The sequence below is a fragment of the Miniopterus natalensis genome, chromosome 18, assembly GCF_054644295.1.
Source record: "Miniopterus natalensis isolate mMinNat1 chromosome 18, mMinNat1.hap1, whole genome shotgun sequence".
NCBI classification, from domain to species: domain Eukaryota; kingdom Metazoa; phylum Chordata; class Mammalia; order Chiroptera; family Miniopteridae; genus Miniopterus; species Miniopterus natalensis.
The window spans coordinates 34,946,030-34,966,641 of record NC_142098.1 but is presented as its reverse complement, the minus strand read 5'-3'; the positions used below and the strand labels follow the sequence as shown (position 1 = coordinate 34,966,641).

Genomic DNA, 20,612 nt, shown 5'->3' with positions numbered 1-20,612 from the left:
CTGCAAGCCAGTCCCCGCCCAGAAACTTGGTAGCTTGGCCAATCAGAGTAAGTCTTGCCCGACCTTGCCAATCAATGTCTACCCAGAATTTGCCAATCAAAAGGGTCCTTGGGTTCCCGCCTCGAGAGAAAAACCTCGCCTTCCCTTGCAGGCAACAAACCAATCAGTGAAGAGTGCGCTTCTGGCCAATTGGGTCGCAGCTCGCGCCGCCATATCTGCGGAGGCAGTCCTTTGGAAGCCCCACCTCTCCCGCGCGGCCCGGCGCGCTCTGTCACGTGATCGCTAAAGGGGCGGGCGCGCACGCGAGGCCTAGGACGTAACATGGGAAAGGCGGCGCGCTGCGGCCGCCATTTGGGGAAGGGGCTGTGCGTGTTACTTTGTGATTCCGTTCCCTGTTCCAACGGTATCGCTGCTCCTGACGGCCTCCAAGCTCTGAGTCTTCCCTACCCCACAGAGTCTTCCTGTAGCGCGCTGATCCCAAGACCGTCTCCACAACTAGGCCATTTTTCCTGCCAGGTGTCCTTTTGACCTCTTGACCTCTGACTCAAAGGTCAGCTCTAAGGTTCCAAACTCGGGGCTGGGATGTGAAGGGGGACAACGCCTAAATTCTTAATCTGGTCTTTGGACTCTAAATCCCACCTTTCAGGCTCCTCACCCCAGGTCAGCCTTCGTATCCCAAAACTGACTCCCCAAGTTTCCAAACCTAGCCCCCGATAATAAACTAACTCCTAAATCTCTCTGTTTCGACCTTGCAGCCCAACTACTGCATAGCACAGACCTGGTTCCGGATCAAAGGACCCCGCCCTGTTAGCCCTCAGAGCCTTCCTGATTCGAGTCAGCCCCAATCCCCGCGTCCATGGTTCCATGTTTTAGCCCCATTGCTTATCCCCCCAATTCCAGAACTCCGCTCTAAAACCTTCAAAATCTCCATCCCTGAGACCAACCCATTTTGGAGGATACTTCTCTCTCCCATCCTTCCAGCCCATGCCATTGACTCCAAAATGATTTCTTCATGCTCTTCTCCCCTAGAGCCCCCAATCTCTCCAAGAACCCCTGCATCCCAGGCCTCCACCGTTCCACCTCCTCCCTCACCCCCACATCTTCCGGACTCAGCCTTGCCACCCTCTCCCTCAAGTCTCCAGACCCCTGTTCCCCCACCACCGCCACTGCCACCTCCACCCCCTGCCACGGGTGCTGCTCCCCCTCATGTCTTCGGCCTGGAGAAGAGCCAGCTTCTGAAGGAGGCCTTGGAGAAGGCCGGCCCAGTCCCCAGCAGCAGAGAAGACGTGAAGAGGCTCCTAAAGCATCACAAGGACCGGTAGGGTCTCCATGCCCTTCCCCACCCCACCCACCCAGGGTCTCACCAAACCACCTGTCCCCAAATCGCTTCCTCCATCTCCTCCTGGGGTTTCCCATTTCCTCAAGGTCAAACAGCCTGACTGCCTCAGCGCCCTATTTATACCCCCTCATTGATGATGTGCCTTCAGCCAGGAAGAAAGCTCTTGCCCTCACAAGCACTTAGTCCAGTAAGAGAGATCCTTTCCTTCACCAGAGTGGTCAGAGGGAGTGCCAGACCCAGGGTGGGGCCAGTGGGGCCTGCCTGGAGAGGGGGACCCCTGAGTGCTTTTGAGCAAGTAAGCAGCTTGTGCATAGACCCAGAGTGAAAGGAAGAGATGTTCTTTTTAAGGCCTTGCAGATATTTCTTTAATGGAACCAGGAAAGTGGCAACGATAGGGTTTCACAGGTGGGCAGGGCCTGGAGGGCTATGTGAGGGAAGGAGACTGTCCTGTGGTCACGGGAGAACCATGGACTCGAGTCTGGGGGCCCAGGAGGAAGCTGGAACACCCAGGGACCTGAGCAGGAGGGGCTAGACCTGGCTGGGCTGTGGGGACCCGATTTAACAGTTGCCTGGCTGAGGGGAAGAGAGAAAAGTCCAGACTCATAAGAAACTTCCAGCTTTCTAGGCAAGTTGATAATCGGCCCTAAATGTCCCAACCATAATGAGACAAATTTAATGAAAATGAAAACACCCATTATTACATGCCTAGCGTATGTCCGGCATTGTGTTTTTAAGTATGTACTATTTAATCCTATCAGCAACTCTAGGAGGTAGGGACTCTTATCCCATTTTCTGATAAGGAAACTGAGGCTCATAGCAGTGAAATCAGCCACAGTTCTTAGCAGGGGAAGAGCCCAGTTTGAACTCTGGCAATGGGGCTCCATGGTTTTAACCATCATCCTGTATGTCACCTCCTGTCATCTGAGGGTCCCCCCCAAACCAGCCTTGCCCTTTCACTCGCCTTAGAATAGAAATTAAGCACATCTCCCTGACCCTCCTGAGCCCTGGAAGGGGAAAGAATCGATTGGGACACCTTAACTCCCAGAGGGTGGGGCTGGGTGGGGTTCATTATCAAAGTGATCTCTAGGCCTGGAGCTTGTTTCCTAGTTTTAGTCAAGGCTGACTGAGTTAAGGGATTTTTACCTTATTTAACAACCTGAGAAACAGGCTTAAGAAGGGAAAATCACCGAGTTTGAGTATAGAGACGCTCCTTAGAGAAGTTTCCTCTAACAAATCACTCTAGCTCCTAGTTGCAAAACTTCTGCACATCTGCTCTTTGCCCCTTCAGTAACTAAGAGAAGGAGCAGGGAGCAGCAGGTGGAAGGGTCATTCCCACTGAGCAGATGAGGAAACTGAGGCTGGGCAGGGGAAGTGCCCTGTCCGGTGAAGGAAGTCAGTGACTAAGCCAGGAGTAGCCAGGAGCTGCCTCGCTCTGTATTCCTCCCCTTCACTTCTGGGGGGGCGGGGGGATGGACTCCTGTGACCCGAGTCTGGCTCTGGTTCAGTTTCAGAAGTGACTTGCAGTGGATCCTCTTCTGTACAGACCTGCCTTCCCTCATCCAAGAAGGCCCTCAGTACGTACCCTGATGGGAGCCCCAACCCCTTGCCAGCCATGTGTCCCAAGCCTCTGCCTTTGCTGTGCTTAATGAGGTCTGACCCAGGAGGCTGGGAGGAGTGGGTTCATCTCAGCACCCTAGGGAGGGGACGGAGACGGGGAACTTAACAGGTCAGGGTCCTGGATGCATGTGCAGTAAACAGAGTTGGAATCAGTAAGCAGGTGAGTGAACAAATGAATCTGGTCCATCATCCCTAACTCCACTTGGCAGCTACTCATCCTGGAAGCCTGGGTGATATCTCCTCCCCCTTCCCCTCATCCTCAGTACTTGGCCAGCCTCTCTGCCACGAGAGTATCAGGTCTCCTCACCTGGCCTGGGAAAGTGGAGGGGAACGCCCCCATGGCAACATTCCTGCTCCCCATACTCCAGCTTCCAGAGCAGAGGGGGCTCAGTAAAGACCTGACTTAGGGGTTGCGGGGCTGGGCCTCTCTCTCCCAGGTGTGGGTTGGTGGCCCTGTGGATGGCAGGCACTCTCCTGGTGCCACCCAGCGGCATCCCCCTGGAAACACTCGTGCAGATGGCCATGGAGAGAGGCTACACTGCCCAGGGAGAGATGTTCTCCGGTGAGTTGGGCGCAGAAGGGTCACAAGTGTGGCCTTCCTCACCAGGAATGGACTGGAGAGGCTGGGTGGGACCCTCCCAGGTGACAGTGCGTGGGAGGACCTTGTTCCATTCTTCAGGCCCTTACCCCGACCCAGTGCTGCAAGGTTGCCTGGGTTCCAGCCCAACTCTGCCACCTCCTACTACGTGGCCCTGGACAAGCAGCTTACCCTCTCTATGCTTTTCACAGTCACAGTAAGGATTAGAGGCACCAGTCCCCAAGGAGCCCTTGACATGGTACAAAGCACACAGTGATCCCTTGCTCTATGTTTGCTCTGTCCCTGCAGTGGCTGACATGGGCAGGCTGGCTGAGGAGGCACTGGGCTGCCAAGCTGAGCTGCTCCATGGCGGCCTAGGTGGTCCCAACAGAGACCGTGTGCTGCAGCACCTTGTCGCTGGACGTCCCTTGCTCATCCCGTATCCCAGGGCAGGAAGGGAACGGGTGGCATGGGGAAGGGTGGGCCTTGGGCCACACCACAGCTTTGGTCTTAACTCGAGCACCAGCTACGATGAAGACTTCAATCACGAGCCATGTCGGAGAAAGGGCCACAAGGCCCACTGGGCAGTGAGCACAGGTGGGTCCCCAGCCTGTGTTCCTGTGCCCTCACCCTGGATCTCCCCAGCTCCCCCATCACCCCTCCTCATACCCTCATCCTTGCACTGGCACCTCCCTAGTACTCTTTGAGACAGGGACCTAGCAGGCAGCGGGTGCCTCAGTTTCTGCCAGTTGGGGTTTCTCAAAACAAGCTCAGCGTGCAGACTTTTGAATCAAAACATTCTGGACTCCAGGCCCAGTCTTGTCACTTCCAGGCTCTGACTCTGGGCTTCCATGTACCTATCTGGAAATTGAAGTGACAGTAGTACCCACCTCATAGGGCTGCCTCCTCGGCAGAGCATGGAAAACTCTTAGAACAGTGGTGCCTGGCACATCGCACGCATCTCAGTGGGTATTAGTTGTGGCCAGCATTGTCATTCCACCTGCCTGGAAGAAGGATAGATTTGTGCCCATCGGGTGGCCTGGATCAGAGCTCTGCTCAGCCCCCTCTGGCTCTGGCCTGAGGGCTCCATTCCCAATGTCTCCCTCCTGGACAGCTGGAGAGGACTGGGTGATGATGTTTGCTCTGTTTAATGTCTTCTCTCCACCTCCTAGTGCTGACAGGCTGTAGGAGGCAGGACTTAAAATGCGTGCAGCTCTGGAGCCAGACATACTGGCTCCAGATCCCAGCCCAGCTGTGTGCCAATGGCCCCCACCGACTTTTCTGTAATGTAGGGAACTAGGTAGCACCTTCCCTGGAGGACTAGGGGGGAAGCTCAGTGAGCCCCAGCACCTCATCAGGGCTCAGCCCCCACTCACAGCCTCCCCTTCTTGCAGGGGTCCTGCTGGGTGTGCAGGGTGTGCCAAGCTCCGGCTATGTTGAGGACCCCGAGCTGCCGGGCCTGTTTCACCCAGTGCCCAGCATGCCCTGCCAGCCACCATCCCTGCCAGAGGAAGACTTGCTGGGAGCAGTCTATCTTCTCTCCAAGCAGGGCAAGAGTTGGCACTACCAGCTGTGGGACTATGACCAAGTCCGGGATAGCAACCTGCAGCTGACGGACTTCTCACCCTCTCGGGCCACTGATGGCCGAGCATATGTGGTGCCTGCTGGTGGGGTACGGGCTGGCCTTTGTGGCCAGGCCCTGCTCCTCAGACCATAGGATTCCAGCCACTAGCCTGCTGCAGCCCTGAACTGGGGGTGATGGGGCCCGGACCCCAGCTTTTCCCTTTGTGTGACCACCTGAGGGTTTGAGGTGGATCTCTTGAGGACCTCCAGCCAGAGATCATGCAGGGTCCCCCCAGCCTACTCTTAAGCCTGGGCATCCTCCCAGCTCCCCAAACCCATCCCCTCAGTATTAAGCACCTACTGTGCAGGCTGGGGTTAGAGCCAGAAGTTTGGAAGACTAAACTCCAAGTCTCAGCTCACCTTATCCCAGGCTGTTCTTCCTCACATTTCCTGCCACCAGCCACAGTGACCTTTTAGGTCCCCAGTGCACCCCACTGCAGCCTTCTGCTGACCAGAACTCCTCAGCTTTCCAGTGTGGGAGAGGAAGATACTTTCCCCCCAAGGTTCTTTCATCTGGTCTAAGTCTACATGAGACAGGATAACAAGAAAGTAGCGAAATTTAATACATACATACACATGGGAACCCACATACATGAGAGGTTCCAAGACAGGGAAGATGAAGTATATGTGCCATTCTTGGGGCTTCAGCGGGAGGAAGGTCATTGCAGGATAGAAAGAGCAGATGTTCAGCAATTAGAAGTTTACCCTGCCCTATAGATAGGTCAGAGGTTATCTCAGTCTATGGGCAAGACCCCTAACTCAAATTCTAGGTAGTTAAGGGCGGGTTGGGTGGAGGTTGCACTGAGCCTGCAGTCTTGGTTGCCCCGGCTCACAACAGCCTGCATACCACAGAGGCACATCTTGGGGTGACTTGTTCTGAACCCCTACACCAGCTTGGCTCATCACTTCCTCGTGCATGGTTCCCTCAGCCAGGGCGAGGCCCCTCCCCCGCATCTGTTCTCCTTTAAAAACAAAAAGGAAATGTTCCTGAGAGCAGTTAAATGTGCCAACCTCTTCACCTGTGTTAACTCATTAACTCCTCCAGCCCTCTAAGGTGCTAGTCCTGCCCATTTCACAGATGGAGACAGGCTTGGAGGAATGCAATCACTGGCTTAAGGTCACATGGCTTGGGGAGTGGCTGGGTGAGGATTCAAATCGGGCAGTCCCTGCACAGTATAAATACCTAGGTCAGTAGACACCTATTTTTAGAGAGATTAGTTTAATGAATACCTGTTGCCTCCCTCTGAAAGGGGAGGAACAGGTCTGTCTTGGCCACCTCTGTGTCTTCAGTGCAAAGGGACTCTAGAGAGACTACACAGTATATAGTGCTTTTTGCTTATTAAGTGTTTCTAACCAGAAGTGGGGACACCTCCATCTGGGTCCTGGCGCTTCCACCTGCACCTCCCCTTCCCAGCCCTGACAACAGTGGCTGGCACTGTAGTGTACTGTCCTTGGAGGGCTCGGCACTCTCTTGGTCACTACAGTTACCCTGCCTTACCTAGCAGAGCCAGCACAAGAGGAGCAGCTTGGTGAACGCTTCGAGCCTGCATCTCTACCAAACCCCCCAAACCAGGCACTGTCCTGTTACCCCACCCCAAATGAATGCTCAAGATTATGAGCTTTGAGCCCACACACCCCAGATGCCAAAAAAAAATAAAATCCACAAAGTTGGCTTTGAATGTCCTGTTTATTGGGGGGGTCCTCATGGGGGGAAGGCAGTGAGGCGATGTTGCCTCCAGTTTCCCAGCACTGCCCCCATCTAACAACTACCTGTCTCATATAAATAAGTATAAAGGTCAGTAGAAAAGGAACGTGCTCCCGAGCCCTGGAAGACTACATTAGAGTTTTGACTCAAAGAGGGAGGTGCCTGTCCTCCCCAGCCCAGCCCTGTGGACCAGGTAGCCAGTTACAAGTACAGGAGGAGAGGGAAGAGGGGCACCACTCAGCTCACGGTGCTGGGGTCTTTGGTTTGGGCCAGGTTGTGAGCCTGGGGTCACCGCCAGCAGCCCCACCCACCCTGAACCTCTGACTCAAGCCGGGCACTTCTGGCAGGGGCCTGGGGTGGGATGGGGCCACCAAAGGAAGGCAGCTGATTCCCAAGCAGGCTTCCCTGCCCCTGCCACCTCAGTCAGCTAGGAGGAAGGGGACCTAACATGGTAAGGGGAGGAAGGAAGTCCCCGAGGCTGAGGTGGTGCCAAAGGAATGAGGTTGTGCTGGTCACAGTGCTGGCACAGGATGTGGCTGCGGTTTTGGTCTGTAGGGGGTCAGCAGAGTTCTCCCAGGAGCAGGGAGGATCCCAAGGGGACAGGGGAAGGCAGGACAGGGTGAACTGGACTCTGCTCAGCAGCATCAGCTTGCAGGCCAGTCCCATGGTGTCACACCCTCCTCAGAGCCTCTGTCAGCACTTGGTGGGCCTCCAGATGAAGAAATGGGGCCATAAAGCTCCCAGGCAGACAGGAGGCTCCTGCATTTGTTCACAAATGAGGTCTGGTCCTCCGGGCACAGATGAAGCTGACTGGTCCCTGGCCTCAGTGCCCACTTGTAGACGGGGGGCTGACAAAGAGCAGTGATTACAGTTACTCCTATGGTGACAGGCATGTCAGGCCTGTAGCCTACAGCATCTGAATGGTGTTCTTTCAGGGTATATGGTTTAGCTGTGGCTCCAGCAGCCCCTCAGGAACCTTCCTGGCTGGTCAGAGGACCCAGTCTTGTTCTGACCCACAGTGGGACCCAGCCATGTCATGTCCACTCTCCAGTCCTTACAACGCCTGGATCATGAAAGGGCCGGGCACTACCTGGTCTCCAAAGCCCTTCAGATCTTCCACAACGGGCTTGGGTGGGGTACCACAGTCTCCTGTCCCAGAGGTCAGTGTCTCCACAGCCGACCTCAGGCCCCCACACCCTTGGGTCTCCTCCAGTCAGCTGAGTACCATCCAATAAATAATCCTGGCAGCAGGCAAGCGGGTCAGCTCTGGGCCAGCCCCTGAAGAAGATGAATCATGTTGTCCAGGCCCCAGAGGTAGCCATCCTCACGATTACCCTCAGCCCAGGGTAGCCGGTGGCTGAGTGTCTGGTGGTCAGGTAGAGCCACAGTCTTGCCAAAGTCGATCATCCAAACCTTGGCCAGGCCAGTGTGGTCGTGCACAAAGAGAAGGGAGCTGCCCACCACCTACAGGGAGGCAGGTGGGAGGTTAGGGGCAGAGCAAGCTTTGGCCAAGGTCCCCTCCCAAGGCGCATCTGAGCAGGGTGGTTGACAGCATGAACTCTGGAGCCAGGCTGCCTGGGTTCAAATCCTCCCTCTGCTACTTACAGGCTGTTCTGCCTTGGACAGGTGACAAGATATCTGCCTGTGCCTCCTGATATACAAAGTGGGGATAAGGGAATAATACTGCCATTTACCTCAGAAGTTGCTGTGCATATTACATGTATGAATACAAAGCACCTAGAACAGTTGCCAGTATAGCAAATGCACAACAGATATTAACTGGTGCCATTTTTCACGCTGAGGTACAAACTCAAATGCCTGCAATATCCTCAATGGGTCAGGAGAGTCCAGTGGGGACTAAGGAAGTGGACTATGCCTTCTCCTTGCCGAATGCTGCTGGTAACCCCAGGGAAGTGGCTTCCTTTCTCCAGGCCTCAGTTTTCCCATCTGTAGAATGAGGGAGGGGTCACAGCCCTACCTCCTGGGATCGCTGGCAGCATTCTATGATCCACACACTTATTGAGTGCCCGTGGGGTAGGCATGTGGCCCTGAGATGCTGGTTTTATTTTTCTAATTAGAAATAGCAGTTTCCTTGCCTTCATCTAACTCCACAATTGCACACTCCTCCCTTTCCTAACTGGATTTCAAACCGCACTGCCCCCAGGGAACCCAGACACAGCTCCACTCTGGACCCCAACCCACCCCCACCTCATAGACACACACAGAACCCCCTGCTGCTGTGGCGGCCAGGGCTCGCACCTCATGGGTCTTGAAGAAGGGAGAGTTCTCCAGAGCTTCGCGGAGTTCTTGTAGTCGTGCCACATACTTTCTCTGTTTGAGAGGGAGTTTTTTGGTTAGCATTGGGACTTTGTGGGTCCTTACCCACACCCACCTTGAGATCTGACCTCATCCCATACCCGGCGAGGATGGAATAAGGGGAGCCACGGGGAAAATGGGAGGCACAGACAAGGGTAAGATTAGTAGATTACATGAATACCCATAATTCCTAGCAGCTCCTTCCATCAAGAGGTGGAGTCTGTTTCCCTTTAATCTAAGCTTGGTCATGACTTGCTCTGGCTAATAGAACATGGCAGAAATGAGGGTGGCTTAGCCATCAAGAGGACTTGCAGTTTTGTTTGTTCCCTTGGCCACCTGCTTCCACCGTGAAAACAAGCCCACGCTGGCCTGCTGGATCATGAGAGTCAAGTGGCCAAGCCATCATACAAGACCACCAGACATATGAGCAGGGCCATTCTACACCAGCCAGCCCTGGCCAAGCCCCCCACTGACCACAGGTGGTGAGCAACACCAGCCAACCTTGGCCCTGAGCAGACCAGTGATGGGGCAACAATGACAGTGGTGGTCCTGAACTGCTAAATTTGGAGCATGGGTGTCCCACTCACCAGGATTCCATGGTTCCCATCCACAAAGTCCTCCAACGTCTTTGTCACCTGCTCCAGCTCCTGTGTCTTCTTGAAGTTGGTGTTGCAAGTCCCATCAGCTTTCTGCAGGGCAGGGGTTGAAGGCGCAGTGTCACAACTTTCCTTACCACACCCAACACCAACCACCTCAGGCACCCCGTAGGGGCACCTGCCTGCCCCCATATTCACCTGTTGGTCAGCAGAAGCCAGCCCACCTGCACAGCTCAGACCAACCCAGCCCCAAGTCACACTCCTGAGCAGCTAATCTTTTCAAATCTAACCTTAAACCCCCTGGTTGAGCCAAACTAGCCAGGTGTGCTCTGGAGGGGGGTAAACCTGGCTTTGAATTGTGACCCTGCTACTTCCTGGCTGGGTGGCTTTAAGCAAGTCACTTCACCTGTCTCACCCTCAGTTTCCTCATCTGGAAAATGGGAATTGTGTTGGTATCTACTTGCTAAAGTTGGTAGGAATAGGGGAGACTGGGTATGCAGGATGCATAGCACAGTGCCTGGCACATAGTAAGCAAGCACTCAACAAATGAGACTAATGTGCCAAGTGCGAGGTGGGCACTGCTAACAGGGAGGTAACAGGACTGACATGGTCAGATGAGGAAGACAGATATTGAGCAAGAGCATCACAATGGGAGACGAGAAAAATGAAGGAGTACAGGGAGCTAGGAGAAGGGAAGGAGGAAGTGAAAAGAGAATGACTGGGAGCCAACCAGGGAACAGCAGGGGGACAAGCAGCCCTGTCAGAGGGAACAGCATGTGCAAAGGCGCTGTGGCAGGGGAGCAGGACCCTTTCAAGGCAATGAAGTGCTTCGCTGTGGCCTGCAGGTAGATAAGGAGGAAGAGCGGGGTAAGAGGTGAGGCTAGGCCCTGGAGGAGGCGAGGCGTAAGGAAATAGGCATTTGTATACTGCTGGTGGGACACACGATGGTACACCACCTACAGAAAGGGTTTGGCAACCTCTAGTAATATCCCCAGTGCATTTCATCTTTCACCCAGTAGTCCTGCTTCTGGGAATCTAGTCTCCAGCTAAACCTTCGTGCTTGCAAATGTCCTACGTACAAAGTGATCCACCGAGGCGTTGTTTGTAATGGCCAAAAATGGAAGCAACCTGGGTGGCAATCTATAGGGGACTGTGGCACATCCACAAAGAGCTATTACAGAGGGGGGGGGGGAGGGAGGGAGGGAAGGAGAGAGGGAGAGAGAGAGAGAAGACTCTATGGAATGATACGGCAACTCTCTGGGACTATGCCACCTTTTGTGTAAGGAAGGGAGGAAATTTTAGGATACACAATTGCATTTGTATTTGCAGGGAGAAATATAAGAAACTGGTAAAGTGATTCCCTGTGAGCAGGTGAGGGGTGGAGGGACAGATGGGAAGGACAGCAGCGGGGTTGGCAGAGAGATTTCTCTTGTACACCTTTTATAACATTATTTTGACTTTTGAATGGTGTGAATATTTATTCAAACAAACTTAATTTACCAAAAGGGAGGGAGGGAGGGAGGGAGGGAGGGAGGGAGGGAGGGAGGGAGGGAGGGAGGGAGGGAGGGAGGGAGGGAGGGAGGGAGGAAATCTTTCTCCATGAGGGGGAAAAGGGATCACTCCAGCTGCTGTGTTGGACGATGGACCAGAGGAGGCTGGGGTGGGAGAAGACAGGGCCGTGGGGAGGGAAGAAGATGGACTCAGGAGATGCTCAGGCAGAGGGATAAACAAAACTTGGTTGCTGATTGATGTGGGGGTGAGAGAAGCAGGATCTCCCCCAGGCCCATCTTTTCACCCTCCGCAGTCTCCTGTGCTCCCTGCAGATCTTGCTTCTTTCCAGTTTTCCCTGGCGCCCCTGTTCCCTGAGAAGCCCTGCCTAGACCTAGTTCCCAGCCCTCTAGCGACAGGCCAGCAGCTCCTGGACCTCACCTTGATGCCCTCAATGCGGAAGCCCAGGGTGGAGGTCGAGCTCACAGTCTCCCTCCACTGCATGTAGCGGGGCTTGGTGACGGCACCCTGGGCATGCTCCTCGGGGGTGGGGGCCCCAGGGTCCACAGCCACCATCTTCTCATACATGTCCTTGCGGGGCCGGGGCCGTTCTCGAGCCTTCACCAGCTCCTCCTCCAGGTAGGTCCTGGGACACAGAAGATATGACAAAGAGGCATCTCTTAAGCACAAAGCTATTAACCATAATGAAAAAGTTGACAAATTGGACTAACTGAAAAGTACTCTCTTTATCAAAAAACAGTATTAAGAGAGTGAAATGGGAGATTGGAGAATATGTGTGTAGGTGTGTGTATGTCTCCAACGAAGGACTTCTGTCCAGAACATACAAAGAGTTACAAATCAAAGAGGAAAAGAGAGCCCAATAGAAAAACGGGCGAAATATTCAAACAGGCACTTTCCAAATCGCCAGTCAACACTCAGCTCCTTTGGTCAACAGAAAAACAGAAATAAAACAATAAAGAAACGCTCACCACAATGGTTAAAATTAATAAAACAGGTAATGCCAAGTGTTGATGAGAAGATGGAACAACTGGAACTCACACTGCTGGTGGGAACGTATGTACAATCACTTTAACGACTGACTTGGCACTATCCTCAAAAAATGCCCACCCCTGACCCTCTACCTCTGCCTCAGGGTTGTCCCTGACCGCACCTGCTGCCCATCTTGCAGTCCATGATGGAGGGGCCCTCGAAGTCGGCCAGGAGATCTTCCATCTGGTTGAAGGTCTGGCCATCCCTCTGCACCACGCCATAGTAGGTCGGCACGAAAGGCCGCAGGGGGTCATTCATCAGCTGCTCCAGGCTGCGCTGCTCGCACTGACAGAAACGCTTTAGGATCCGACCATCCTCTCCTGCCTGGAAGTTCCCTATGAGCAGTATAGTCAATGAGAGGGTCAGAAACTGTATCAGCAAGAGAATCCCCATCTCCCATGTGCATCAGATCCTGGCCACTGTCATTTTGCTTGACCCTTCTGCAATACTTTCTTTCCCTGCAACTCTCAAAATCTAGGCCAGGGGTAGCAAGGGAAGGGCCTATTTGTTTAAACAAAGTCCTCTTCAGAGCAGATTGTGTCCTCATTTGTTTTGTAATTTTGGACTGTGAGCTCACAATCAGTTGTGGGAATTTTTGTGAGATGTGAGTCAAGAGCCTGACTCTCCAGAGCAGATATGCATTTGCTTCTGCCTGGAGTCTCAGAATGCCAACAACTGGGGCCTATTTAAGTTAATTTACAAATCTAGCATTTCCTGGACCATGCAGATACTTAAGTGTAGATTAGAATTATAATTCTTACTGAGGCAGGTTGTATTTTCAGATTATATTTTCCAAAGATGGTACAACAATAGTTTCTGTCCCACTCACTCCTAGAATTTTGCCATTCTCCAGCAAGAGGAATCTCATTCTTCCCCCCTTGAATCTGGGAGGGCTTATGGCAAAAGGAACATTGTACAACTCCATAGTCTAGGTCATGTAAGGAGATGCAGCTTCCACTTTGTTGGCAGAGACACTTTGCAGTCCTGAGCTGCCATGTAAGAAATCTTGCTACTCAAGGCCACCATACTATAAGGAAGCCCAAGCAGCTACACATAGGCTTTCCAGCCAGGAGTCCCAACTGAGACCCAGCCAACAGTCAACATCAACTGCCAGGCATGTGAGTGGATAACCCTCCAAAAGTTTCCAGCTTGCAGCCTTCAAGTTGCCCTAGCTGAGTCCCCAGATATCACGGAGCAGCAACAAGCCATCCCTGCCATTCCCTGTCTGAATTCCCAATCCCAAAACCTGTGAGTGTAATAAAATGGAACTTTTATTGCACTAAGTTTTGTTTATGTTTAACTACCACTAAGTTTTGAGTTTTCTGGTTTATTGGTGTGTGTTTTTTAAACTCAGTAATAGTAACTAGGACATATATTGATGGCAGGCCAGTGTTTACAGTTTCAGGGGAGCCTTGCCTTTTCTCTGACTCAGATCTAAGGACGAACATGGCAGATGAGTTCTCTCCCTGTCTCTCTTTGCTAGTGGACACTGTCTGTTTAGTCCATCCCACTGCCTGTCTTTGTAAATAAAGTCTTATTGGAACACACATTCACATGTGTATGTATTATCTATGGCTGCTCTCATGTGGCCACCGCAGAGGTGAATAGTTTACTAATTATCTCGCCCTTTACAAAAAATGCTACATGCTAGGCATATGCTAGGCACTGTGCCACTATGGGCTGGAGATATTGTGCTAAGCCCTGGGAAGAAACCATCACAACTGTTGTTTACTGGGGGCCTAGTAAGCTCTGGACACAAGGTAAGGACGGGGAATGATAATTTATATATATATGAGGGGCCTGTTTCTCAGTCTCATATACATTTTCATTTTAACCCTTCAGTTAACTCTGAAAGGGGGGGCAATTGTCACAATTATCTGCATGTTACAGATGAGGAAACTGAGACCCAGTGAGGGAAAGTAACTTGACCAGGATCACCCACAAATAAAGAGCAGAAGTAGGATTTAAGCCCAGGCCCACTTGTCCCCAGGGTCGAGGACACCCACACACACACACACAAACCCCAACACTGGGATAACAGGGAACAGCCCTCAACTCTAATGTATAAATGGCCCAGCCCAGGCCTAAGCATTTCCAATAACAACCCCATGAGACAGGGGCTGTCACAAAACCCATTTTACAGATGGGGAAAATGAACTAGAGAGAGTAGCTCTACAGCTTTCTGTCCCCAGCCCAGGTGTCTCTGACCAGCCCTGTCTGCCCCCTGCCCTCCTCTGCCCCCTGCTCTCACCAGCATGTCCGGACAGCTGGACCCAAGGGTAGTGTTTTCCGAAGGAGACCACGAAGGGCGAATACTTCAGAACTGTCTTCAGCTTCCTCCAGGGCTTATTCTGTGTGGAGCAGAGCAGGGTGGGGTCAGGACTGAGGCCAGGGAGGGAAGGGGATACAGGTACTGCCATGAGAGGGAATGAAGGTGAACCTGGGACCTTTCCAAGGCCAGGGGGCTTCCTGGGATCAATGCTCCCAAGCTGGCTGGGGTGAGCCAGGCCCTTACTCCAGTGATCACAAGATCCCCCAAAGGTCTCCACGAAGGTGGGGAAGAGTCTCTGTCCACTTGTCCCTGTCATCACTTCCTTTGTACTTGTGTCTCTCTGTCCTTTTCCAAAGAGTAAAGATAGGTCAGGTTTTGTTGCAGTAACAAGCAACCCCCAAACCTCCCACATACACATACACGCACCAAAAAGTCGGAAGCCTCATCTCTGTCCCAAAACCAAGTGAGACCTTCCGGAGAAAATGACAGAGGCAGGGGTTGATGAATGGAGGCTGAATCACAGAAAGAGAAGAAACCGAGACAGGTGACAAAGTGATGACAGAGACAGAGAGACATGGACAAAGACAGAGACTGCGGGAGTCATGAGAGGGGCTCACCTAATAGCTCCAGCCCTACCCCTCGCAGCCATGTCCCTGCCCTCTTGAACTTAGGGTTATTGACCTGCTGTGGCCAATGAAATATGAGCAGAAGTGTCACTTTCGGGTGGAAGCTTTAAAGCCAATGCGTGACTCTATGTTCTTTTTGCTATTGTAGAAAGGGCGGGAAGAGAAGTGGAGGCTTCCTCAGGCCACTCACCCACCACTGACCATGGTCAACATGAAGGATGAGCAAAAATAATCCTTTGTTATTCCAAATCACTAGGTTAGGTTAGGTTAGGTTAGGTTAGGTTAGGTTAGGTTAGGTTAGGTTAGGTTAGGGTGTGTGTGGGGGGGTGCTTGTTACTACAGCAAATCCTGACCTATTCTGAATAACACAGAGACAGACACAGAGTCGCTAGAAGAGAAAGACAGAAAGGGAGACAGATACAAAGTAATGGCAGAGAAAGAAAAAGAAACAGAGAATAGAGAGAAAGAGAGAAAACCAGAGAAGCAAATAGAAAACAGGGGCTTAGTTGTATCACGTTGACTCAACCAAGAACTTCTTGAGACTGGGTGTCCAATTCACGTGCCCATGCACACTCAAATACATTCCCCGCTCCAAGCACACAGCAGGCCCTGAGCAAGTATTGGGAGGATGGGTCCTCTCCTGAAAGGAAGCCATGTTGCTCATCCCTCCTACCTCCCACCATCCCAGGGTCAAGGCCACGCTCTCCCCCACTCCCTCAGAGCCCAGCTACCTAGCAGACATCTAATTGAGGTGGGAAGGTCAAGCAGAGTCAGGGTGCTGGACTGCGGGATTCAGGAAGAGCTATTCCCTACCCCCTACCCCCTCCAGCTGCTGGGAGTGGAGAGGAGGTGATTAATAAAGGTTCCTGTTTACTAAGCACCTGGAACATTCCAGGCATAATGACAAAGACTCAGTGTGCCATAACCTACTTAATCCTAAACACACAACCCCAGGAGAACTGTTGACTGTTACAGAGGAAGAAACGAGGCTCAGAGGGGTGAAGTCACTTGCCTAAAACACACAGTTCTACCTCTGGTCTGACCCCTTCCCCCTGACCTGGGCTTACCCACTATACCCCTGCTAGCCAACAAGCTCTGAGGGCAGGGACTGGGGTTGTCATGATTATGACTGTGTCCCAGCCCATGGCCTGGCACACAACAGGTACTCCAAAAATGTTGCTTGGATTGAAGGAGGTTAGTTGAAATCTTTTTTTTTTTTTTTTGTCATAAGCAGATTCAGTATTCTCTCTTTTTTCTTAGATCTGACGGTTAATCTGGGCTTTCTCAGATGGTTTCATGGTGGTCTCAGCTCACATGCCCCCTCCTCCAGGAAGCCCTCTCTGATACCCCAGGTCTGGCAGTCACCTCCTCTGGACTCCCACAACCCCCTGGGCTCCCTCCATCCCAGCCCTGACCACTCTGAGCTGTCACAGCCTGATGATGGGTCTGCCTCCTCCATGGCCCTGGGAGCTCCATGAGGGTAGTGTCTCAATCACCTGCTGTGTCCCCAGCAAAGCCAACATAGGGCCCGACATATAGTAGGAGCTCAGGGACTGTTTGTTGTCTGATTAGAAGGATGGAATGGATTTGAGAAGGGAGGGAGGAAGAAAAGAAGAAAGTAGCTGGACCTTTAAGGTCAGATGGGGTTTCAAAATGAAGAGAGAAGGAAGCGAGGGTATTCTGCGCAGCAGGAACAGCTTGAGCAATGAGTAGACGCAGGATGGCAGCAGGGTGTTCGAGGAACAGTGTGTACTCCAGCTTTGTTACAGCAGGGGGTGGGGGGAGAGGGGAAGCTGAACATGGGAAGGAGCCTGGAGACAGGAAGCTCTGAACATAGGACTGAACTCCTGATCTCTATCAGGAAGGCCCTGGGGAGCCATCAGAGGCGCTGGAGCAGGCAAAGTTCAAAAGTTGATCACAGGTGGGCCATGGAGGAAGATTCTGGAAGGATGAGAAAAAACTGGAGACAGGAGACCTGGGAGGAAAGTAAGTTAGGGACAGATCCACACCCTGCAAGGGTTAAAATAACTGAGTTTTACACTCAGCCAGCACTGAGTTAGAGTCCTCAGTTCTGGTTCCAACCACACTTGGCCAATCCTGAAGTGACTTCACCTCTCCAGGCCTTACTTTCCTCATCTGTAAAATGGAAATAATAACAATCCCAATCTCATAGTGCTGTTATAGGGATTCAAAGAGTGAACACATAGAAAGCACTTAGAAAAGTGCCTGGTATTCAGGAAGAGTCTGAATCTCAGCTCTGTGTCTTCCCAGGTGTGTGACTTGGGACAAGTGTCTTTGACCTCTCCGTGCCTCAGTTTCCTCAGCTATAAAATGAGATAATAGAATCTACCTCCTAGGGCTGCTGTGAGAATTAAATGAGTTAATATGAGCAAGGAGCATTAACACAGGGCTGGGCATGAGTAGGGGGGGTTCATTCACTTCCAGCTCAGCTGCTCTGAGACACCAAGGAGGTGAGAGAGTAGGCAGAGGGAACGGCGATGACAGACAGTTCCCTTGCTCTGGCATAGGCACGCTGAGGCAGGTCTGTCTCTCACATCTGTGGCCACATGTGTGAGCATGTACCTAAGGGAGGCATGTGGGGTGAGGGCGGTAAGGGTAGACTCCAGCCCGGGACCCCAGAACAATAGGAGGACCCAGTGGGCGGACCCATGGGAGGCTCTCACACCTGACTCTCCTGAGCCTGCCCTGCCAGCCCTCCTGATTCACCAGGGGAGAGCCGCACCCAAGCTGGGGGTGAGGGTGAAGAACGTAAACAGGAGTTTGCCAGCGCCCCATGGAGAGCTGGGGGACAATGGGGAGACTGGAGGGTCCCTTGGCTAGATTGAAGGGATCCCTTAGCATTTTGGGTTTACACAGCCCTTTGTGAATCTGATAAAAGCTGAGGACTCACTCCCTACAAATGAACGGGCTAAGGGTGGTGAAGGTTCAGGACTCCTTAAGACAGCCACAGACCCCAGACTAAGAAATTTGGGGTAGAAAGTGCACCTTTTCTGTCCCCCTATACTAGTGCTCTTCAGATTTTGGGGTCACACATCACAGTCCAGAGGATCCAACAGAAGTCATGGACCCCTGCTGAAAAAATGTGTCTACACACACAGACTCACATCGCACGATTCCTGGGCATGAAGTCAGCCAGTGGCTGTCCACTTGAAACTTCGGGACTGGAGGCAGTAAGTGAGGGGGAAGGGGAGGCAATGGGTGAGGGGGTGAGAGGATTAGGAGGAGGGTTAGTAACCCAGTGGATTAGTAACCCAGCTGTCAGAGGGAGGAGGTAAATGGATGGAAGTGCTTGGGGATGAAATTACTGACAGGTGCTAGAGAACTTCTCAAAGCAAAGGCAGGGGAATAAGGGGTCTGGGGGGATGTGGCTTAAGGGTAGGATGGGTCCCACTCACCCCAGACCTGTCCTCTGAGTCGCTGGCACCTCCACCCCCGGCCACCACGTCATCCTCAGACTCGTCGAAAGAGGAGGCAGAGGAGAAGCCGCCACTGCCCACCTCAACCCCCGAGGGGGGTCCCACTGGCTGAGCCTCAGGCTCAGGGGTTTCAGGAGTGATGATGAGGCGGGGCACAGGGGTCAGGGAGTTATACTCCAGGTGAGAGTACAGGTGAGTCACCAGCTCCTCAGGTTCTGGTTCTGCTAATGGGCCATCTTGGTTGGGCTCCCCCAAAAGGCAGTCTGTCCCAGGCTCAGTCTGGGGTCCATGAGTATCGTGTGTCTGTGCACCATCAGTGCTAAGCTGTGTCCAGGAGCTATCAGGAGCTTGTTGTGCTGGGAAACCATCAGTGTCAACCTGTTCCCAGGCTGTTTCAGTATCCTGTTGTATCTGGGAGCCATCAGTGTGAGACTCTGTCCAGGGGTCTTCAGTATCCTGTTGTGTCCTGGAGCCATCAATGTACAGTTCCCTCCAGGCCCCCCCTGGCTGAGTCCGAAGGCTGGACCTCTTCTGGTGGGTCCAGAGGTTATCAGCCCAGGGCTCGGACCTCTCTGGCTGGGTCTGTGATCCATGTATTTTTAACTCTGTCCAGGGCCCATCAACGCCTGGCTGTGTCGAGAGTCTGGCCCCCTCTGGCTGAGGCTGGAGGTCGGACATACGTGGATCGGTACAAAATCCATCTGTCCCAGTCTCCGTCCAGGAACCGGGTGTCTCCAGGTCTGACCAGTGGCTGCTCCTTTCTGGATGTGTCCGGAGGCTGGACCTGTCTGGCTCCGTCTTTTGCCTGGGCCGCTCCGTCTCCGCTGCGAGGCCAGCTGCTTCGGGCTCAGCCAGTCCGTCCGTCCGCGGTTCAGGCCCGAGGCCGGCCTTCTCGCGTTCGGAGTGGAGGCAGGACTCCCCGGTCCGGGCCAGGGGCCCGCCCCCCTCCGGCAGCCCCGCCGGGCCCCCGGTGCCGGGCCCAGGTCGCTGCTGCCCCGGCTGCCGTCGCCGCCCCCCTCGCGGCGCCTCCAGCCCCATGCGGGCCGCCCCCGGCAGCGCCCCGGCCTCGGCCTCGTTCAGACTCCCCCGGCACGGGCAGCGTCTCATGCCCGCTCCCTCGGTTCGGACTTCGGCCCAACCCAGTCCCTCCTGGCCCTTTAAATCCCGAAAGGGGTGTGGCTGGGGAGCCCCGACTCGCGGGTTCCGGCCCGCGGATCTCCAGTCCGCCAGGCCACGCAGTGGTTAACCGATACTCCCCCTCCCGGGGAAAGCCCCGAAGCCCCGCCCACAGGACGTGGCGTAAGAGGGCGGGGCCTCGCCTGTCCCCGCCCTCCTCTCGTGGAGGGGCTGGATTCCTGGCGCCCCAGGCTCCTCCGGGGAGGGCTGGGCTCCCTGGGGTCCTGGTTGCGGGCCAGTGGGGCCCCTCCCTAGATCCCCGCGACTAATCTAACCTCCCTACACCCTTGAATGACGAATGTAGCCTCCCTATAGCTCTGGGGGACTAGCCCAACAGCGTGCCCTTTCTTCACGCGGGCAGGGACTGTGTCCCAAAGACTTGGGAATCCCAGGGATGTGTGAGTTCGAGACCCTCCAATGCCGATTCATAGCTGTGTTACCTTGAATGAGTGACTTACGCTCCCTACCCGGGCTCAGGTTTTTTGTTTTTGTTTTTCGGGCTCAGTTTTGTCACCTGTAAAATGAAGATACAGAATAATATTTGATTGTTTAGAAAAATGTGTGTTCAATGCCACAAAAGCAGAGCACTTTACCAACAGGGAAACTGAGGCCCAGAATAGCGAAATAATTTTTCTAAGGTCAAAAGGAGGTTAGATGAGGGGCAAAGCGAGGGCCTTAACACTGAAGCTAGGATATCTAGCCAAATCCTGGCTCCAACAGACTTGTTTACTCTGAGCTTCAGTTTCCTCACCTGTAAAAAGGGGATAGCAATGATAATTTTCTCACCAGG

At 53.3% G+C, this 20,612-nt stretch overlaps 2 protein-coding genes across 2 annotated transcripts; one reads left to right on the top strand and one right to left on the bottom strand.

Moving 5' to 3' along the window:
- The first annotated feature begins 355 nt into the window (after positions 1 to 355).
- ACTMAP (actin maturation protease) lies at positions 356 to 6,821 on the top strand. The gene is made up of 7 exons (XM_016209225.2): positions 356 to 550; positions 756 to 1,318; positions 2,845 to 2,913; positions 3,394 to 3,518; positions 3,843 to 3,972; positions 4,060 to 4,130; positions 4,928 to 6,821. The coding sequence occupies exons 2-7, from the start codon at positions 1,002 to 1,004 to the stop codon at positions 5,248 to 5,250; spliced, it is 1,035 nt and encodes a 344-aa protein (XP_016064711.1). The 5' UTR covers positions 356 to 550; positions 756 to 1,001; the 3' UTR covers positions 5,251 to 6,821.
- A 6-nt stretch (positions 6,822 to 6,827) lies between these two features.
- ITPKC (inositol-trisphosphate 3-kinase C) lies at positions 6,828 to 19,849 on the bottom strand. Its single transcript, XM_087826707.1, has 7 exons — positions 18,626 to 19,849; positions 14,563 to 14,662; positions 12,433 to 12,646; positions 11,703 to 11,907; positions 9,765 to 9,866; positions 9,121 to 9,192; positions 6,828 to 8,325 (listed from the first exon to the last, which is right to left on the bottom strand). The coding sequence occupies exons 1-7, from the start codon at positions 19,751 to 19,753 to the stop codon at positions 8,122 to 8,124; spliced, it is 2,025 nt and encodes a 674-aa protein (XP_087682833.1). The 5' UTR covers positions 19,754 to 19,849; the 3' UTR covers positions 6,828 to 8,121.
- Positions 19,850 to 20,612: the final 763 nt, after the last annotated feature.

Coding starts and splice junctions, on each gene's coding strand:
- ACTMAP (XM_016209225.2), top strand. CDS start 1,002: ATGATTTCTTCATGCTCTTCTCCCCTAGAGCCCCCAATCTCTCCAAGA. Junction 1,319..2,844: donor CTAAAGCATCACAAGGACCG/GTAGGGTCTCCA, acceptor GCTCTGGTTCAG/TTTCAGAAGTGACTTGCAGT. Junction 2,914..3,393: donor CTCATCCAAGAAGGCCCTCA/GTACGTACCCTG, acceptor TCTCTCTCCCAG/GTGTGGGTTGGTGGCCCTGT.
- ITPKC (XM_087826707.1), bottom strand. CDS start 19,753: ATGAGACGCTGCCCGTGCCGGGGGAGTCTGAACGAGGCCGAGGCCGGG. Junction 11,908..12,432: donor GACTGCAAGATGGGCAGCAG/GTGCGGTCAGGG, acceptor TCTGTGTCCCAG/GACCTACCTGGAGGAGGAGC. Junction 8,326..9,120: donor CCTTCTTCAAGACCCATGAG/GTGCGAGCCCTG, acceptor GCCTCCCTGTAG/GTGGTGGGCAGCTCCCTTCT.